Source organism: Neofelis nebulosa, chromosome 16, assembly GCF_028018385.1.
Source record: "Neofelis nebulosa isolate mNeoNeb1 chromosome 16, mNeoNeb1.pri, whole genome shotgun sequence".
In the NCBI taxonomy this organism is placed as follows: Eukaryota; Metazoa; Chordata; class Mammalia; order Carnivora; family Felidae; genus Neofelis; species Neofelis nebulosa.
Window position 1 is genome coordinate 62,441,367 of NC_080797.1, and position 18,800 is coordinate 62,460,166.

Sequence of the window (18,800 nt, forward strand, 5' to 3'; positions counted from 1 at the left end):
TCAAGAGTCATGTGCTTTACTCACTGAGCCAGTCAGAGGCCCTCAGTTGTTAACATTTTAGTTATTACCTTTAATAGTCACTGTCAGAGTTCGTTTAGTTAGAAAACTGAGAATCAGGGGCTCCTGGGTGACTCAGTCACTTAAGCCTCCAACTCTTGATTTTGGCTCAAGTCATGATTTCATGGTTTGTGAGTGGTTTGTGTTCAGCAGTGCAGAGCCTGCTTGGGATTCTTTCTCCGCCTCTCTCTCTGCCCTTCCCCTCGTGTGCGCACGTGTGTTTGCTCTCTCAAAATAAATAAACTTAAAAAAAAAATTAAACTGAAAATCGAAGGAGCTTCAAAAGGAGGTACTCTTCCCTGACTTTCTCAGCTTAGGTTCAGAGCTGCCTCTTTATTCCACTGATGATGCTGTTGGAATTCCAGGGTTATAAGTCTGTGAATAGAATGTATAAAATACTGTACTCCTTCCATTCTGTTAACACCCTTTAAGTAAGAACATCTGATGTTTTTCAAAAGTCAGACAGAAATCATCCTTCAGAACAGCTAGAAACATGGGAACAAAACCTCTTGTTATGTCTCAGAGTATATATACTTTACATTAGAAAGGCCCTTCCCAGTCTCCTTGTTCTATATTACATGAGTCTAAAAAGTACTGGCTCTGTGTTTTACTTTTCTAACTTAAGTAGTTTAGGTTGAAGCAACCACACTGAAAGCGACAGCAGATGAGTTGTGACTGGCTGGAGGAGAGATAAAAAATAATATAATAAAAGCAATCAAAGAAGTTGATTGCATTTGGACACTTAATCTTCTAGTCAATCCTAAAGACATTACTAAGTCAATGATCAAGAAACATTTAATTTACACTTAGAAAGACTGAGACATTAAAAATAGATTGGAAAGAATTTATGAGTTATGCTTATTAGTAGTACATTTAACATTTTAATATTTAACATTGGTATTCTAATGAGTAAAAATGTGTTGTATCACATAACAAATTTGTATTAAATTAATAATACATGTAATACACAAGTAATCCACCTAGCATGGCACCTGGCTCGGTAAATGTTAGCTACTATTGTTTTTGTTATTGATATCTTTTTCTCTAGTTGTAGTCAATTCACTGTCACCTAAAATGTCCTTAGTTCTTTGCCTGTACAATTCTTTTAATAAGTGTGTGTTCTATTACTTGTATGGCATTTGTGTATTAACTTTATTTATCTCCATGGTTCTAGGGAACTAGAATTAGGTTTATTTATTTTGTTCTGTTTGTTGCCATGGTAAACAAAGGAGGCACCAACTGATACTACACAGCTGAAAGCAGCAAATGTCAATATGCTAGAGAAGTATAGTCCTGAGGCTGGGGGTTACACTTTTCATTAAGAGATAAACTCAATCAGTAGCCTTATTTTTTTTTTAATTTTTTTTTTTTTTTACATTTATTTATTTTTGAGAGAGAGAGAGAGAGACAGAGCACGAGTGGGGGAGGGGCATAGAGAGAAGGAGACACAGAATCCAAAACAGGCTCCAGGCTCCGAGCTGTCAGCACAGAGCCCAATGTGGGGCTCGAACTCACGAACTCATGAGATCATGACCTGAGCCGAAGTTGGACGCTTAACTGACTGAGCCACCCAGGCTTATTTTAATATAAAATTCACATACCATAAAACTCACACTTTTAAAGTGTACATTTCAAAGTTGGTTAGTATATTTACAAAGCCTTATCCTTTTAAGAAAACATTTTTTAAGTATTTTAATTATATTTCCTTTCTTAGCTGTAAATGTTTGCTTTTGCCCATGTGATTACTAAATACCTCTTGCCTTCTCTTAAATTCTTTTTTGGTTCAGGTTTAATGTCCTATCTCTTTTAGGAAGGCTTTCTTGATTCTGTGCTCCCACAGGCTTTTTTTTAAGTCACTTTATAGCTTATCACATCTATGTTCTAATTATCTCTTTAGTCACTTTTTCTTCCCTTTCAAACCATTTATCTCTCAGAGATAGAGACTGTTCTTGTTTTCCTTGCTATCTGTAGAAGCTAGAACAGTGTCTGATATGTAGGCTTTTCAGTACATATTTATTGAATGATTATAGCCACAGATAGTTCTGGCAGCCCCTAAGCCTTAACATATGCCAAGAACTTGATACTATTATTCAATGGTGAATATTAAAAGAATGTGCTTTTTGTTGCTGGGAATCATACCACTTTTGTGTTGCAAGGGACCAGTGTTCCCCTACCCAATGCATGCACACTCACACACACACTCACATGTACAGGCAAAATAAATTGAAATCTGTTAGGGATTGAATGCCTTAGTGGTGAAGTTGGGAATAAAAAGCCATGTTACCTCATTTTTTCCTGTACCACTCTATTTTCTCTTACATGTTACAGCCTATTCTCATAATTTATAATTCATTTGTTTCCTAAGGTTTAGGTAAAAGACCTTGAAAATGTTAATTTAGTTCATAATATTTTTTTCATAATTTTTTCTGTTTTTAACTATAGGTAAGGAACTGGCTGCCAACCAGAATACTAGAAATGAAATTTTAAATTAGTTTTAAACAATGACAGTATTTTTTATGTTTTATAGACCTCCGTGAGTGAAAGCCTTCAGAGGGAAGCTGCTAAGAAGCAAGCAATGAAACAGGTAAGGTGACTGGGTGAATTAAATGTGTTTGGTGAAGTATTTCAGCTCATGTTTTTTTTTTAAGTATAAGTTCTGGTTATCTAGGTTTTGAGACTGAATATATATAAAGAAATAATTTTATGTAGGGGCACCTGGGTGGCTCAGTCGGTTAAGCATCCAACTTCAGCTCAGGTCATGATCTCACGTTTGTGAGTTTGAGCCCCACATCAGGGTTCTGCACTGACAGCTCAGAGCCTGGAGCCTGCTTCGGATTGTGTCTCCCTCTCTCTGCCCCTCCCCTGCTCGTCGTGCTCTGTCTCTCTCTCTCTCTCTCTCTCTCTCTCTCTCTCTCAAAAATAAGTAAATGTTTAAAAAAAATTTTATCTTGACCCTTGTTTTCTGAAAATGTTTAGGATGTTTCTTGATTCATAATAGATTTCAGGTTTTTGTGATAAATTTTAAAGGCAAAGCACAGTGAAGAATTAGCTCTTCATTGCTGTGTTGTAGATTAAACCCATTTCTGCTTTCAGATGACTCAGTAGTCTTATAGTGGATTATGTGGTTTAATAATTCTTATTAATGAACTTACTTGCTTAAAAAAAGTCTTTTCACCCTGAAGTAATTTCATGATTTTATAATCTGAAATTCTCTAAGAATGGGGAATATCTAGTAATTTTCGATAGACTTGCCTAGAGCCTTATATTTATATGGCATTCTATAGTATTTACAAGGACTTTTTTTTAATACATACATTATATTTTTAAAATTCTCGCAAACTTGCCTGTGGTCCTGATTAAGAAATCTGAAACTTCAGGTGCACCAAGGTGGTTCAGTCAGTTAAGTGTCTGACTGATTTCGGCTCATGTCATGATCCCAGGGTTGTGGGATCAAGCCCTTCATTCGGCTCTGCACTGAGCATGGAGCCTGCTGCTTAAGATATTCTCCCTTTCTCTCTCTTCCTCTGCCTCTTTCCCCCATTCCTGTGCTCTCTCTCAAAAAAAAAATTATTTTTATTCTACATGTGTAGTACATTGGGGGTTATATTATTGATTTATATATATATATATATATTTTTTAATCCATTGTTATAGTTTAGTCATGGAGTATTCATTATAACGTACATGTGGAACTGTTAAATTGTAAGGAATAGGGTTCAGTTTGCTCCATCAACTTGACAATTTCTCATATTTTGCAATGTCAGTAGTAACATTTGAATCAAAATTGAGTAAATCTCCTTGAATGACAAGTACTCATCTAAATGTATTTGTTCCAGGGGTGCCTGGGTGGCTCGGTCATTTAAACGTCCTACTTCAGCTCAGGTCATGGTCTCTCAGTCTGTGAGTTCAAGCCCTGTGACAGGCTCTGTGCTGACAGCTCATAGCCTGGAGCCTGCTTCAGATTCTGTCTCTCTCTCTCTCTGTCTCTCTCTCTGCCCCTCCGCCCCCGTACTCTGTCTCTCAAAAATGAATAAATGTTAAAAAAATTTTGTTTTAATGTATTTGTTCCATATCAATACAGGAGAAAACATAACACCCTCTAGTCAATATTTGTTGGTTATTTTAGCAGTTTCAACCTGTATACATCAAATATCAGCTCTTGTATGTATAATATTAGCAACCATTTTATACCATTGTTTATTATCCCTGTAAAATTTTTAGTAGTTCAGTACTAGTAAGTAAATCTTTTAGTGAATTAATAGCTATTTATATATGGTTATATAGGTGAGAAACTAACGGTTTTTTGTTTGTTTTTTTAGTGTTTATTTTTGAGAGAGAGAGTGCGAGTGGGAGAGGAACGGGGGTGTGTGGGGGGACACAGAATCTGAAGCAGGCTACAGGCTCTGAGCTGTTAGCACAGAGCCTGACGTGGGGCTTGAACTCACAACCTGTGAGATCATGACTGAACCAAAGTTGGATGCTCAACCAACTAAGATACCCAAGTGCCCCTCTGTGACAGTTCTTTAGCTATATCTTGTTGCAACAAAATTTATATATTTATCTTAAATTTTTATTTAAATCCCAGTTAATATAGTGTAAAGTTATTTTCAGGAGTAGACTTCAGTGACTCATCACTTACATATAACGCCCAGTGCTCAAAATGATTAGCTTGTTCCTTAATACCCATCACCCAAGCCCATTCCCCCACCTATCATCCTCCATCAACCCTCAGTTCTGTATCATAGAGTCTGTTATGATATGTTTCCCTTTCTTTTGTTTTTCCCCTTTCCATGTGTTCATCTGTTTTTTGTTTTTGTTTTTTCTTAAATTCCACATATGAGTGAAATCATGGTACTCTGAGTGACTTATTTCGCTTAGGATAATACACTTTAGTTCCATCCACATCATTGCAAATGGCAAGATTTCATTCCTTTTGATGGCTGAGTAATACTCCATTGCATATGTATATACCACATGTTTATCCATTCATCAGTCGATAGACATTTGGGCTCTTTCCATAATTTGGCTGTTGATAATGCTATGGACATTGGGGTGCACGTACCCCTTCATATCTGTAGTTTTGTATCCTTTGGGTAAATACCTAGTAGTACAATTGCTGGGTCACAGAGTAGTTCTATTTTTAACTTTTTAAGGAACCTCCATACTGTGTTCCAGAGTGGCTGCACCAGTTTGCATTCCTACCAGCAGTGCAAGATGAACCCTTACTCTGCATCCTCACCAACTCTTATTGTTTCCTGTGTTGTTAATTTTAGCCATTCTCATAGGTGTGAGGTGGTATCTCATTGTGGTTTTTTATTTGTATTTCTCTGATGATGAGTGATGTTGAGCATCTTTTCATGTGTCAACCATTTGGATATCTTTGGAAAAATGTCTATTCGTGTCTTCTGCCCATTTCTTAAATGGATTATTTGTTTTTTAAGTGTTGAGTTTGATAAGTTCTTTAAATTTTTTTTTTTTTTCAACGTTTTTTATTTATTTTTGGGACAGAGAGAGACAGAGCATGAACGGGGGAGGGGCAGAGAGAGAGGGAGACACAGAATTGGAAACAGGCTCCAGGCTCCGAGCCATCAGCCCAGAGCCTGACGCGGGGCTCGAACTCACGGACCGCGAGATCGTGACCTGGCTGAAGTCGGACGCTTAACCGACTGCGCCACCCAGGCGCCCGATAAGTTCTTTATAGACTTTGAATACTGACCTTTTATTAGATATGTCTTCCATTCTTCAGGTTGCCTTTTAAGTTTTGTTGATTGTTTTCCTTCACTGTGCAGAAGCTTTTTATTTTGATGAAGTCTCAGTAGTTCATTTTTGATTTTGTTTCCCTTGCCTTTGGCAACTTCTAGTAAGAAGTTGCTCTGGCTGAGGTGAAAGAGGTTGCTGCCTGTGTTCTCCTGTAGGATTTTGATGGTTTCCTGTCTCACATTTAGGTCTTTCATCCATTTGAATTTATTTTTGTGTATGGTGTAAGAAGTGGTCCAGTTTCATTCTTCTGCCAGTCACCATCCAGTTTTCACAACACCATTTATTGAGGAGACCTTTTTCCATTGGATAGTCTTCCCTGCTTTATGAAAAAATTAGTTGACCATATAGTTGTGGATCCATTTCTGGGTCTTATTTTCATTGATCTATGTGTTTGTTTTTGTGTTTGTGTTGTGTGTACTGCCTTGATGACTATAGCTTTGTAATGTAGCTTGAAGTCCAGAATTACGATACCTCCAGCTTTGCTTTTCTTTTTCAGGATTGCTTTGGCTATTCAGGGTCTTTTGTGGTTCCATACAAATTTTAGGATTGTTTGTTCTAGCTCTGTGAAAAATGCTGGTAGTATTTTGATAGGGATTGTATTAAATGTGTAGATTGCATTGGGTAGTATAGACATTTTAACAGTGTTTGTTTTTTCAGTCCATGAGCATGGAATGTTTTTCCATTTCTTTGTGTCATCTTCAATTTCTTTTACAAGTGTTCTATGGTTCCAGAGTAGAGATCTTTTACTTCCCTGGTTAGGTGTATTCCAAAATATTCCTTATTGGTTTTGGTGCAATTATAGAAGGGACCAATTCCTTGATATCTCTTTATGCTGCTTCATTATTGGTATATAGAAATGCAACTGAATTCTGTTCATTGATTTTATATCCTGCAATGTTGCTGAATTCACATATTAGTTCTAGCAATTTTTTTGTTGGAGTCTTTCAGGTTTTCTACATAGAGTATCATGTCATCTGCGAATAGTGAAACTTTGACTTCTTCCTTGCCTGTTTGGATGCCTTTTATTTCTTTTTGTTGTCTGGTTGCCAAGGCTAAGACTTCCAGTACTCTTAAATAGTAATGGTGAGAGTGGACATCCCTGTCTTGTTCTGATCATAGGGGAAAAGCTCTCAGTTTTTCCCCATTGAAGATGGGGTAACTGTGGGTCTTTTGTATATGGCTTTTATGATGTTTGCATATGTTCCATCTATGCCTACTTTCTTGAGGGTTTTTATCAAGAATGAGTGCTTTTTCTGCATCTATTGACAGGATCATATAGTTCCTATCCTTTTATTAATGTATCACACTGATTTGCAAATACTGATGGATTCGATTTGCTAGTATCTTATTAAGAACTTTTACATCCATGTTCATCAGAAATATTGGCCTGTAATTCGTCTTTTTAGTGGGGTCCTTTGTCTGATTTTGGAGTCAAGATAATGCTGGCCTTGTAGAATGAGTTTGGAAGTTTCTTTTCATTGTTACATTTTTGGAACAGTTTGAGAAGAATAGGTATTAACTCTTTAAATGTTTGCTAGAATTCCCCTGGGAAGCCATCTGGCCCTGGACTTTAGTTGGGAGATTTCTGATTACTGATTCCACTTCTTTGCTAGTTATGGGTCTATTCAAATTTTCTATTTCTTGTTTCAATTCTGGTAGTTTATATGTTTCTAGGAGCTTCTCCAGTTCTCCAGATTGCCCAGTTTGTTGACATATTTTTCATGGTATATTCTTAAAATCTATGGTATTTCTGTGGAGTTGGTTGTGATCTCTCCCTCTTTCATTTGTGATTTTATCTATATGGTTCCTTTCTCTTTTCTTTTTATTAAGTCTGGCTAGAGGTTTATCAATTTTATTCTCCAAAGAACCAGTTCTTAGCTTTGTTGATCTGTTCTCCTGTTTTATTCTTGTTTCATTTATTTCTGCTCTAATCTTTATTATTTCCCTTCTTCTGCTGGCTTTAGGCTTTATTTGCTGTTCCTTTTCTAGTTCCTTTAGGTGTGAAGTTAGGTTATGTATTTAAGACTTTTTTTGCTTCTTGAGATAGGCCTGTGTTGCAATATACTTCCCTCTTAGGATTGCCTTTGTTGTATTCCAAAGGTTTTGGACTATCATGTTTTCATTTTCATTTGCTTGCATGTACTTTTTAATTTCTTCTTTAATTTCCTGGTTAACCCATTCATTCTTTTTTTTTTTTTTAATTTTTTAAATGTTTGTTTATTTTTGAGAGAGAGAGAGACAGAGCATGAGTGGGGGAGGGGCAGAGAGAGAGAGAGAGAGACACAGAATCCGAAGCAGGCTCCAGGCTCTGAGCTATCTGCACAGAGCCTGATATGGGGCTCGAACTCATGAGCTATGAGATCATGACCTGAGCTGAAGTCAGACACTCAACAGACTGAGCCATCCAGACCCCCCACCATCTGCTCCTCCTCCCCCCCCGCCCCGCATTCATTCATTAGTAGAATGTTCTTTAACCTCCATGTATTTGTGGTTTTTCCAGATTTTTCTTGTGATTGACTTCAAGTTTCATAGTGTTGTGGTCTGAAAATATACATGGTATGATCTCAATCTTTTTGTGCTTGTTTAGGCCTGATTCATGACCCAGTATGTGATGTTGTGTGTTCTTTTCTAGTCTTTATTGCTTTTTCCCCCCTCAAGGAGTCCCAACCTTTAATATTTTCTTGCAGGGCTGTTTTTGTGGTCATGGACTCCATGAGTTTTGTTTGTCTGGGAACCTGTTTATGTCTCATTCTATTCTGAATGGCACCCTCCTTGGATAAAGTATTCTTGGCTACATATTTTTCCCATTCAGCACATTAAATATATCATGCCACTGCCTTCTGGCCTACCGAGCTTCTGTGGACAGATCTGCTATGAAACTTATTTGTCTTCCCTCATAGGTTAAGAACTTTTTTGCCCTTGTTGCTTTTAGGATTCTTCACTTGTCTGTGTATTTTGTGAATTTGACTATGATATGCCTTAGTGATGGTTGGCTTTTGTTGAATTTAATGGGAGTTCTTTTTGCTTTTTGAATTTCTATGTCTGTTTCCTTTGCCAGGTTAGGGAAATTTTCAGCTCTAATTTGCTCAAATAAACCTGCCCCTTTTTCTCTTTCTTTATCTTCTGGGACTCCTATGATAGGAATCTTATTAAGCTTTAAGGAGTCCTTGAGTTCCCTAAGTCAACATTTGTGATCCAATACCTTTCTTTCCCTCTTCAGCTTCATTATATTCCATAATTTTATCCTTTATGTCACTGATTCGTTCCTCTGCTTCACCCATCCTCATTGTCATGGTATCCATTCAGGTTTGCATCTTGGTTATAGCATTTTTAATTTCAGCCTCACCAGTTTTTAGTTCTTTTGTCTCTGCAGTAAGGGATTCTCTAGTGTCTTCTATGCTTTTTCAAGCCCAGCTAGTATCCTTATAATTATTGTTTTAAATTCTAGTTCAGACATCTTACTTGTATCTGTATTGATTGAATCCCTGGCTGTTATTTCTTCCTGTTCCTTCTTTTGGGGTGAATTCCTCTGTGTTGTCATATTGTCAAGGACAAAAAAAAGAAAAAAAGAAGCTGGATCGTAGATATGTTTTGATCTCTCTCTGCATTCAGGACTCCCTCCGCATCACAGCACCCACAGCTCTTCTGTCCCCCAAATCAACTCTCCGCAGCTCCTAACTTCAACATTGTGGCAATTTTTTCATGTCTAGTGCATTTTTTCTTAGTCCTCAGATTCATCTCTTGGGTGTTCAAAATGATTTGATATTTATCTAGCTGTGTTCAGGGATGAGGCAAGCCTAGTAGAAGAGAAGTCTCTAGTAGTAGGAGTAGTAGAAGTCTCTTCTCCTTCACATTTCCTTTAACGTTTGTCATCTGTTTGTTCCTTGTCCAACTGGAATTCTGCATAACGATAAATTTGTTAAGCACTTTTTAATGTGCCAGACATTATGGCAACCACTTCTTGAGAATTCTCTTTAATTCTTAAAATAATCCTATGAGATAAATGCTCTTATAATCTCCATTTTGTAGTTGATGGACATGAAGGCAAAAAGATATATGTGACTTTTATGAGGTCTCATAGTTAGTTCAAACCCAGGCATTGAAATTGCAGAGCCCATGCTTTTAGCCAGTATGTTTACTGCCACCCTGGGGAATGGGCACAGAATTATGTATTTAGTAATATTAAGGTAATATCTTAGTTTCATAGTGGAAATGTAACTCAGCATCCTCAAGATGGTTTAATGCACACATAAAAGACTGATTGTTTTTTAAACATAAATGCTGAGGTGCTTTGAGTTAGAATTTTAGAGTTCAACTTCTTCACCATATCAATGAGAGAATTAGTTCCAGAGAATGTGATGACTTCTCCAACATAATGTAGGCGTCTAGTGTTCTGGTGTTCTTTAAAATTTTGAGGGGGGCACCTGGGTGGCTCAGTCAGTTAAGCATCCGACTTTGGCTTAGGTCATGATCTCACAGTTCATGGGTTCGAGCCCCTCATCGGGCTCTGAGCCTGCTTCAGATTCTGTGTCTCCTTCTCTCTCTGCTCCCCTGCTCATGGTCTGTCTCTCTCTCTCTCCTTCAAAAATAAATTAAAATATTAAAAAAAATTTTTTTTCACGTTCATTTATTTATTTTGAAAGAGAGAGTGTGTAAGCAGTGTAGGGGCAGAGAGAGAGGGAGAAAGAGAATCCCAAGCAGGCTCAGCACTGTTGGCACAGAGCCTATTGCAGGGCTCTATCCCATGAACCATGAGATCATGACCTGAGCCAACATCAAAAGACAGATGCTTAACCAACTGAGTCCGGTGCCCCTTGTGTTCTTTTGACATTTTTGTGTTATCTTTTTTTATTTATTTATTTATTTATTTATTTATTTATTTATTAATATATGAAATTGTGTTATCTTTTCTAGCTTAAAGCATAAATCTCAAATCTACTTTCATTTTTAACCCTAGCTGTCCAGAACCACTTTTTTCTTTTTTTTTTTTAATTTTTTTAATGTCTCTTTGTGAGAAAGAGCTCTTGTGTTCTGCTTTAATACAAAACTTTTATTGTAAAGAATACTAACTTAATTATATTTACTAAATCTAAGGTAAAATGCTCTTAGAAATGGGATATTTTATTTATTTATTTATTTTTAAATGTTTATTTATTTTGAGAGAGAGCACGTGCTCAAGCAGGGGAAGGACTGAGAGAGAGAGAGAATCCCAACTAGGCTCTGCACTGTCATTACAGAGCCTGACATGGGGCTTAAACTCAAACTGTGAGATCGTGACCTGAGCCACCAGAAATAGCATATTTTTAATAGCTCGACAACATTTTTTTCTTTTTCTTTCTGTTCTTTTATCTGAACCTCAGGTGCACAGAACTGATGATAGCAACATTATTTTACTCCCTATTTCATTGAAAAAGCTATTAAATGTTATCATTAAATGCAATATTTGATTGGTATCTGTTGTCAAGCCAAAACCTCTTGGTTTGAGGTTTGTTTGTTGTTTTTAAAAGTCCTATATGAATGAATTATATAAAATAGATAATACAACAACTTGGAAGGTAGATACAATTATTATCCTCAATTTTTTTGATGAAAACTGAGGCACAAAAAGATTACACATACTTTCCCAGAGTAGCTAAGTATAGAGCCTGGGATTCAAACCCAAGCAGCCTGGCTTCAGACTGATGTTTATATTTTCAGTCTAAAATGTGATTGATAGAATTTTTATGATCTATATATGATTCATGATCCTCTCTGAGAAAAATTACTTAAGACTTTCTTTGGTATGTATTAACTGGCTCATTTTTTAAATGTGTTTGTTTGTTTTAGACCAAACTAGAAATCCAGAAGGCCCTTGCAGAAGATTCCACTGTATATGAATATGACAGTATTTATGATGAAATGCAGAAAAAAAGGGAGGAAAATAATCCCAAATTGCTTTTGGGAAAAGACCGAAAGGTTTGTAGCTGAAAAGTATAAATTTCTTTGACCTTGACTTGTATTTTATATCTTAATCTTATTTTAGCATGAGGATGATCTGAGAAAAAGCTTTTAGGTATTTGAAATGTGAAGAAGAGCCCCTAGTTGCAGATAATATAGGTTTGATTTAGAACCCAGGAAACCCTACTAAAAGTATCCTAACAGGAGTGAATAAATTATCTAACAATAAAAACAACAAGTTGTGTTTTTTGCTTTAAAACCTTCACACATTTTGGAAATTTTTTTCTTAGAAAGTCTCTGTACTAGTAACTCCTGTTCCTGTTCATATTTTTGTGTTTTATCATTCACTCATTTTTTTTATTGCATTCTAGCTGGTAACAGAATCATTTGCACATGTGATCATATTTTTAGTTTGAAAAAAATACTTGAGAGTGGGAGCTTGAAATACATTCACATTTTGTATCACTTTTTGTCTTTCATAAGCACAAACAGACATCTTTGCATCTTCTAGTATGTGCAGGTAGGGTGGTAGTATAAAATTAAAGTTATTCTTTTAAATAAGCATATTTCACCTAATGGAAAAAGTAGTAGGAACCTTCTGAATCACTTACTTGAAGTATTGAGACAATACCTGTGAAAAGGGTGAAAACACAGTGGAAAAATTAATTTGAAATAAAAAAAAAAGTAAAATAGCAGTTTGAATCATTTGTTTTACACTTAAATTTTTATTGTAAAGAATTTTAGTTTCACTCTTGCTAGTAAATTTATATTGAATTTTGAGAGGATGACAGTCCCGCCTATTTGGACTAGCCATTTTTATCTTAATAAATTCATGATAAAAACAATTCTTAATTTTTATTTTTGATTCTTCCCTAAATAATCTTATTTTTCCTCCTAGCCCAAGTATATTCACAACTTACTAAAAGCAGTTGAGATCAGAAAAAAGGAACAGGAAAAGAGAATGGAAAAGAAAATACAGAGAGAACGAGAGATGGAGAAGGGAGAGTTTGATGATAAGGAGGCATTTGTGACATCTGCTTATAAGAAAAAACTGCAAGAGAGAGCTGAAGAGGAAGAAAGAGAAAAAAGGGCTGCTGCACTTGAAGGTGAAATAGAAGAGGGAAAAGGGTAGAAGGAAACCGAAGCAGCAAATTGGTTTAGCCATTTGCTCTGTCCGTGAACTTCTAGGTTATAATGTGGTGGTCCTAATTTACGTATATAGATTTAAGGTATAAGATATGATGTTTTGTAGTATTATAAAACGTTGAAGAGAGTATGAGTAAAAACACAGTTGTACTCTCAGTAACTTATTTCTACTGGACTTTTCATATATCTCATTTTGTTGTTTAAAACTATGACCATTACGAGTCATTGCCATAGAAAAATTCTAAATGTAAGAACTTTTATTACAAATCATAACCCCATAATCTGGGTCAGAAGCAATATAAACTGAGATTTAAATCCTAGTTATATTTTCTGGCTTTAGAAAACTAGAGTAATACCACTCAAGGAACATTAACTGTGTGGGCATTTAGAAAAAGCATAACATTAATTCAAAAAAGAAAAAGATGTGCAGGAGCCAAAGAATGTCTTAGTGCTTTACTTCAGTACTTTCTACTCATGGTCATTTCTCAAGGTCTAAGTAAAATGTATACATATAAATAGCTTAATTGACAAATGCTCATCAACTTTAAATAGAAGAAAATCAAGTCTAATGTTCTAAGGATGTATTAAGTGTTCATCTAGAGTATCAGTTGGCAGATTTTCTGTGAAGGACCAGATAAGTAAATATTTTAGGTTTTGTGTACCATATGATCTCTGTTGGAGCTCCTCAGTTCTGCCTTTTAATGCAAAAGCAGCCTTAAACAATAAACAAATGAACAAGGCTACATTCCAATAAAAATATATTTACGAAAACAGTAGGCCACATTTGGTCTACAGGCTATAGTTTGCCAACTCTGGATCTACAGTTTATATACTGTATGTTACATACTCTACACCTGTAAAACAGAACTGTGTTGTGCCTTGTTGAATATATTCCTCTCATGTTTGCTTTCCCTCTCAGCCCGTTTGGATGTAACCAAGCAGAAAGATCTCAGTGGATTTTATAGACACCTATTAAATCAAGCAGTTGGTGAAGAGGAAGTACCTACATGCAGCTTTCGTGAAGCCAGGTGAGACATGGCATATGGAATATTTAGAAGAAAAATTCTGTTCATGATCTGTGGTTGTAGGATTATTTTAACCCTCTGAAAGATAGAAGATTGCAGCATTGCATGTTGTGTTGTCAGCCAAACCTGACCTGATTGAATTGCAAAGGATTTACACTTTCTTAATTAAAAACTTACAGATTTAGTTCAAGATTATTTCTATTCTTCAGGATTCCTACATGTATGTTCATAAGAAGTAGTTTATTTTCATAAATAGGACATGGCCTCCAGAAAATGTAAGATTCACATATTTAGGGCTAGAAATGCACTCTCTAATATGTAGCTAGTAGTCACATATGGCTATTTAAATAAAACCTAGGGGCGCTTTGGTGGCTCAGTCAGTTAGTGTCTGACCTTGGCTCGCGTTCATGAGTTTGAGCCTTACATGTGGCTCACTGCTATCAGCTTTCAGCGTGGAGCCTGCTTCAGATCCTCTGTCCTCTTTGGCCCTCCCCCGCTTGCACTCTCACTCTTAAAAAAAGAAATAAAACATTAAAAATATATGTATTATAAATAAAAAATAAAATTTTGGTTATAATAGCCACATTTCAAATACAGTTGCCACATATGGCTAGTGGCTACCACAGATGGCACAAATATGGACATTACTATTTCTGTACATATTTCCATTAGCACCGGTATAAAAAGAAAGTATTGGAGGGTTTTTAAAATAAAATTATAAAGTATTGTAGGAATGGTTAAATGACTCTCATAAGTATATAGCTGAAGGTAAAAGGGAGAATTTGTCCTAAGCTTGTATCTGAGTAAATGGTTTTTGGAACAGAGACATTCAGATTAGAGGATCTGTGTCTGTGTTGCTGGGAAAAGGAGAGAGGCAGGAGAATGGAAGTAAAGGGAAGAGAAGGAATTAGATTTATACTTCCACCCCTACCTGCTTTGCTGCCAACTGCTAGGTTTGATTACAAAATTGATGAAAATTATGAGTCTAAGAAAGTATATTTGAAGAGAGATTTTGAATGGAGAATTAGAATTTCTGTTAGAGTTTCATCTGGAACAGTTGTGAGGCCAGCCATGAAACTCCATAATGTTATTTAATATTGTACTTTTCTCAGAGTCTAATAACAGAATTCCTAACTGTTAATCCTTTAGAAGATAGTTCTGCTGCCAATTCCCAAAGAACCACTGTTGTTTTATTAGTATAATTATTAAGTGATTAGTAAGAATGAATGTGTGAGTAATGTAGATAAATTAACCACATTTATCAGCTGGGAAAATGTAGGTGATATGAACAATTTTTAGTGTTATTGATTGTAATCGAGCAGATTCATATTCCCATTTTGTTGTGATAGGTGCCAAGGGAGGGGTGCTCATGCCTTTTTAATCATAAGACAAATTATTTAGTGATACTTAAGAATTAGATTTTGCCAGCATTTTGCTATAAAAAAAATTATCTTCATCATTCCCAGGACTATTATTAAATTTTTTAAAAAGAGAAAAATCCAACAAAGAGCTGTAACTTGAACTTCATATTATGAAAATAGTACTTAGATACAGAATATATCTTACTTTTGCCAATTATTGGCATGCTTAACAAAAACAAAAACCTTGTACAGACTCCTGTCTGAAGGTTCTAGTGGTCCTATACAGCAATCTAATTTTCTCTATTTCACTTCTACCTTTTTCTGAAAATATCCTGAATGGTTAGAAAATACTAGTTTACAATATTCATAAGGTAAATAGCACCTTTTTCACATTTAGTAGTTTAATTTAAGTATTGAGAAAAATTATATGAACATTTCATGTGCTTACTACAATTGATAATGTGGCATTTTTTAAATGTTACTTTTTTTAAGGTCTGGAATAAAGGAAGAGAAATCAAGGGGTTATTCTGATGAAGTAAGTTCAGAGAACAGAATACCACATGAGAAATGCATTCTCCAAACTGTTGTGCAAGTAGAGGAAAACCCAGATGCAGATAGTGACTTTGATGCTAATAGCAGTGAGGATGATGAAATGGAAGAAAATAAAAAAGCAAACGCAAGAAGGGAGAGGGTCACAGAGACCTCCAAGAGTGACTCTAAACATCAGAGGAATCAAATCCACTCACGGTCTTCTAGTGAAGAAAGAGAGCATGGTACCAAATGCCACACAAAAAGGTCCAAGTCAAGAGTTCATGAGAAAAGGGAAGATCAGCACCAAGAGAGACAATCCAGGGATCATGAGAACTATTACAATGACCGTGATTACCAAAAAGAAAAGAAGGATTCCCATAGGCACCGAGAAGCCAGCCATAGAGATTCCCACTGGAAGAGGCATGAACAAGAAGATAAACTGAGGGGAAGAGACCAAAGAGAAAGAAATGACAGAGATTGGAAAAGGGAGAAAGACAGGGAGAAATATTCCCCAAGAGAACAAGAAAGAGAGAGACAACGAGATAATCATGATCGATACAGTGAGAAAGGAGGAGAGAAGGAAGAGAAAAGCAAAGAAGAGCATGTGAAAGCAAGGAAAGAAAGATATGAAAACAGTGATAAGTACAGACATAGAGAACAACGAGAAATAAGTATTCAGTCTTCAGAAAGAAACCGAGAGAAAAAAGAAAGCAGCCCAAATTCTAGGGCAAAGGATAGGTTTCTTGACCAGGAAAAATCCAATAAAATGAGAAACATGGACAAAGAAAGAAACCCAGAGAAACCCTCTAGTTCTGAAACATCAGTAGGAGCAAAACATAGACTCACAGAGGAATACCAAGAGATGGGCAAAGAACAAGAGGGACCACATGAGGTGGGGAACAAGTTTGCAAAGCGAAATAATGAAGAAACTGTAATGTCGGCTAGAGATAGGTACCTGGCCAGGCAGATGGCACGGGTTAATGCAAAGACATATATTGAGAAAGAAGATGATTGATAACTGCCCCAGTAGAAAGACCTATGGAGGCACAGAAAATGAAAACTCCTGAAATATGCTGTGTGAAAGCATAAACGAGTGTGTTAACAGTGGTTGGGAGGGTATTTTTTAATATATTTTCAAAATTCATTATTGGCTTAAGTAAAAATAAGTCCTTTTGTCTTGAATGTTTAAATTGATATGTATTTTATTATCATTACCACATTCTTGGTTGGTGGTAAATCCCTGTACAGGTTCTTAATGAGGAAAATTGTCTGCACTCTAACCATTAAAAAATAACTCCTCAAACAACTCTCCTAATAATATTGGCTTTGTTGCAGGAGCTGTTAGTTTTATAAATAGTGTATTCTAGATAAAAAATATGTGGATTTGTGGATTTGAGTAACAGAATATTGCTATACTTTGTTTTGATATTTATGTTAATATATAAAATATAGATCATACATTGTCTGACTTTCTAGCTCACAGAATATTTGGCTTAAATGCAAATAAAAATAGTGATACGTTTGTACATTTAATTCAGTCTCATATTTTAAAAGTAATGTCATTTATGCCACGATTCCTTTTTTTTTTTAATTTTTTTTTTTTAATGTTTATTTATTTATTTTTTTGGAGAGAGACAGAGACAGAGTGCGAGCTGGGGAGGAGCAGAGAGAGAGGGAGACACAGAATCTGAAGCAGCCTCCAGGCTCTGAGTGGTCAGCACAGAGCCAGACATGGGACTCAAACCCACAAACCCATGACCTGAGCCAAAGTTGTACACTTCACTGACTTAGCCACCCAAGTGCCCTACCTCTTTGTTTTCTTATTTAAAAATCACTTTAATTCTGAAACCTTAGCAAGGTAGTAAATTGGTTATTTCAGTCAGTTTTAGCTGAGGTGAAAAGATGGAGACATTTAGCCTAAATGAGGTTAAAGATCCAGGTAGCCTATGTATGACCCTGACTTCTTTTATATATTCCAATAAAGAAACAGCATTTGAAATTAAATAATTCATTCATGGGTAAAAAATGAATGACATGGAGAAAGTAGTTCTAACAGAAAGTAGTTTATATCTTCATCATGAAGTTACATTGTCTTATTTTCAGAAGGATAAACTTAGTTTAATAATATTGACTTTTAGGGGCACCTGGGTGGCTCAGCCAGTTAAGCGTCTGGAACTCTGGGGTGCCTGGGTGGCTCATTTGGTTAAGCATCTAACTTCGGCTCAGGTCATGATCACAGTTCGTGTGTTCAAGCCTCGCGTCAGGCCATGTGCAGACAGCTCAGAGCCTGGAGCCTGCTTCAGATTCTGTATCTCCCTCTCTCTCTGCCCCTCCCCTGATCATGATCTGTCTGTCTGTCTCTCTGTCTCTCTCTCTCTCTCAAAAATAAATAAACATTTAAAAAAATTTTTTTAAAAAGCGTCTGACTCAACTTCGGCTTGGGTCATGATCTCACAGTTCGTGAGTTTGAGGCCCGCATCAGGCTCTGTGCTGGCAGCATGGAGCCTGCTTGAGATTCTGTCTCCCTCTCTCTCTGCCTCTCCCCAGCTTGCTCTCTATCTCCCTCTCGAATTAAATAAAAATAAACTTAATAATATTGACTTTTAGAAAAGACATTATATATTTAGGATCAAATTTAGTATTCATAAGTAATTTTTATTATACCTTTAAAGCCAGAAAGGGAAAGTAAGAAATCTTAATGCCATTATCTCTTGATGGACACATTAAATGTCAGTTGCATCCTAATACTTTAACATAGATCAGTGACAGTGACAAACACTTAAGAGCACTGGCTACATGTACACAGAGGGAGTCGTGTAATGTAACTGAAAAAGTTCAGGTGAGATGATGGAAGACCATGAGTGGTAGGCTAAAAATCTTCCCCTTCAGTTGGGAATGTGGTTTCTTTGCTGGAGTTACTAGTGCCATATAGTGGAAAGATTTATTTGACCATAGTATGCAAGATACAGTCAAGGAGGGAGAG

The 18,800-nt window shown here is 36.1% G+C and overlaps 1 protein-coding gene across 4 annotated transcripts in view; it reads left to right on the top strand.

Annotated features, from left to right (window-relative positions):
* NSRP1 (nuclear speckle splicing regulatory protein 1) overlaps positions 1-17,350 on the top strand; it is a 61,315-nt gene extending 43,965 nt beyond the window's left edge. For all 4 annotated transcript variants that reach the window (XM_058704074.1, XM_058704077.1, XM_058704076.1 and 1 more), the window contains 5 exons: positions 2,585-2,641; positions 11,644-11,772; positions 12,653-12,860; positions 13,820-13,928; positions 15,779-17,350. In XM_058704074.1, coding sequence (XP_058560057.1) covers positions 2,585-2,641; positions 11,644-11,772; positions 12,653-12,860; positions 13,820-13,928; positions 15,779-16,832 — 1,557 coding nt within the window. In that variant the 3' untranslated portion in view covers positions 16,833-17,350. The remainder of the gene's footprint in view (positions 1-2,584; positions 2,642-11,643; positions 11,773-12,652; positions 12,861-13,819; positions 13,929-15,778) is intronic.
* Positions 17,351-18,800: the final 1,450 nt, after the last annotated feature.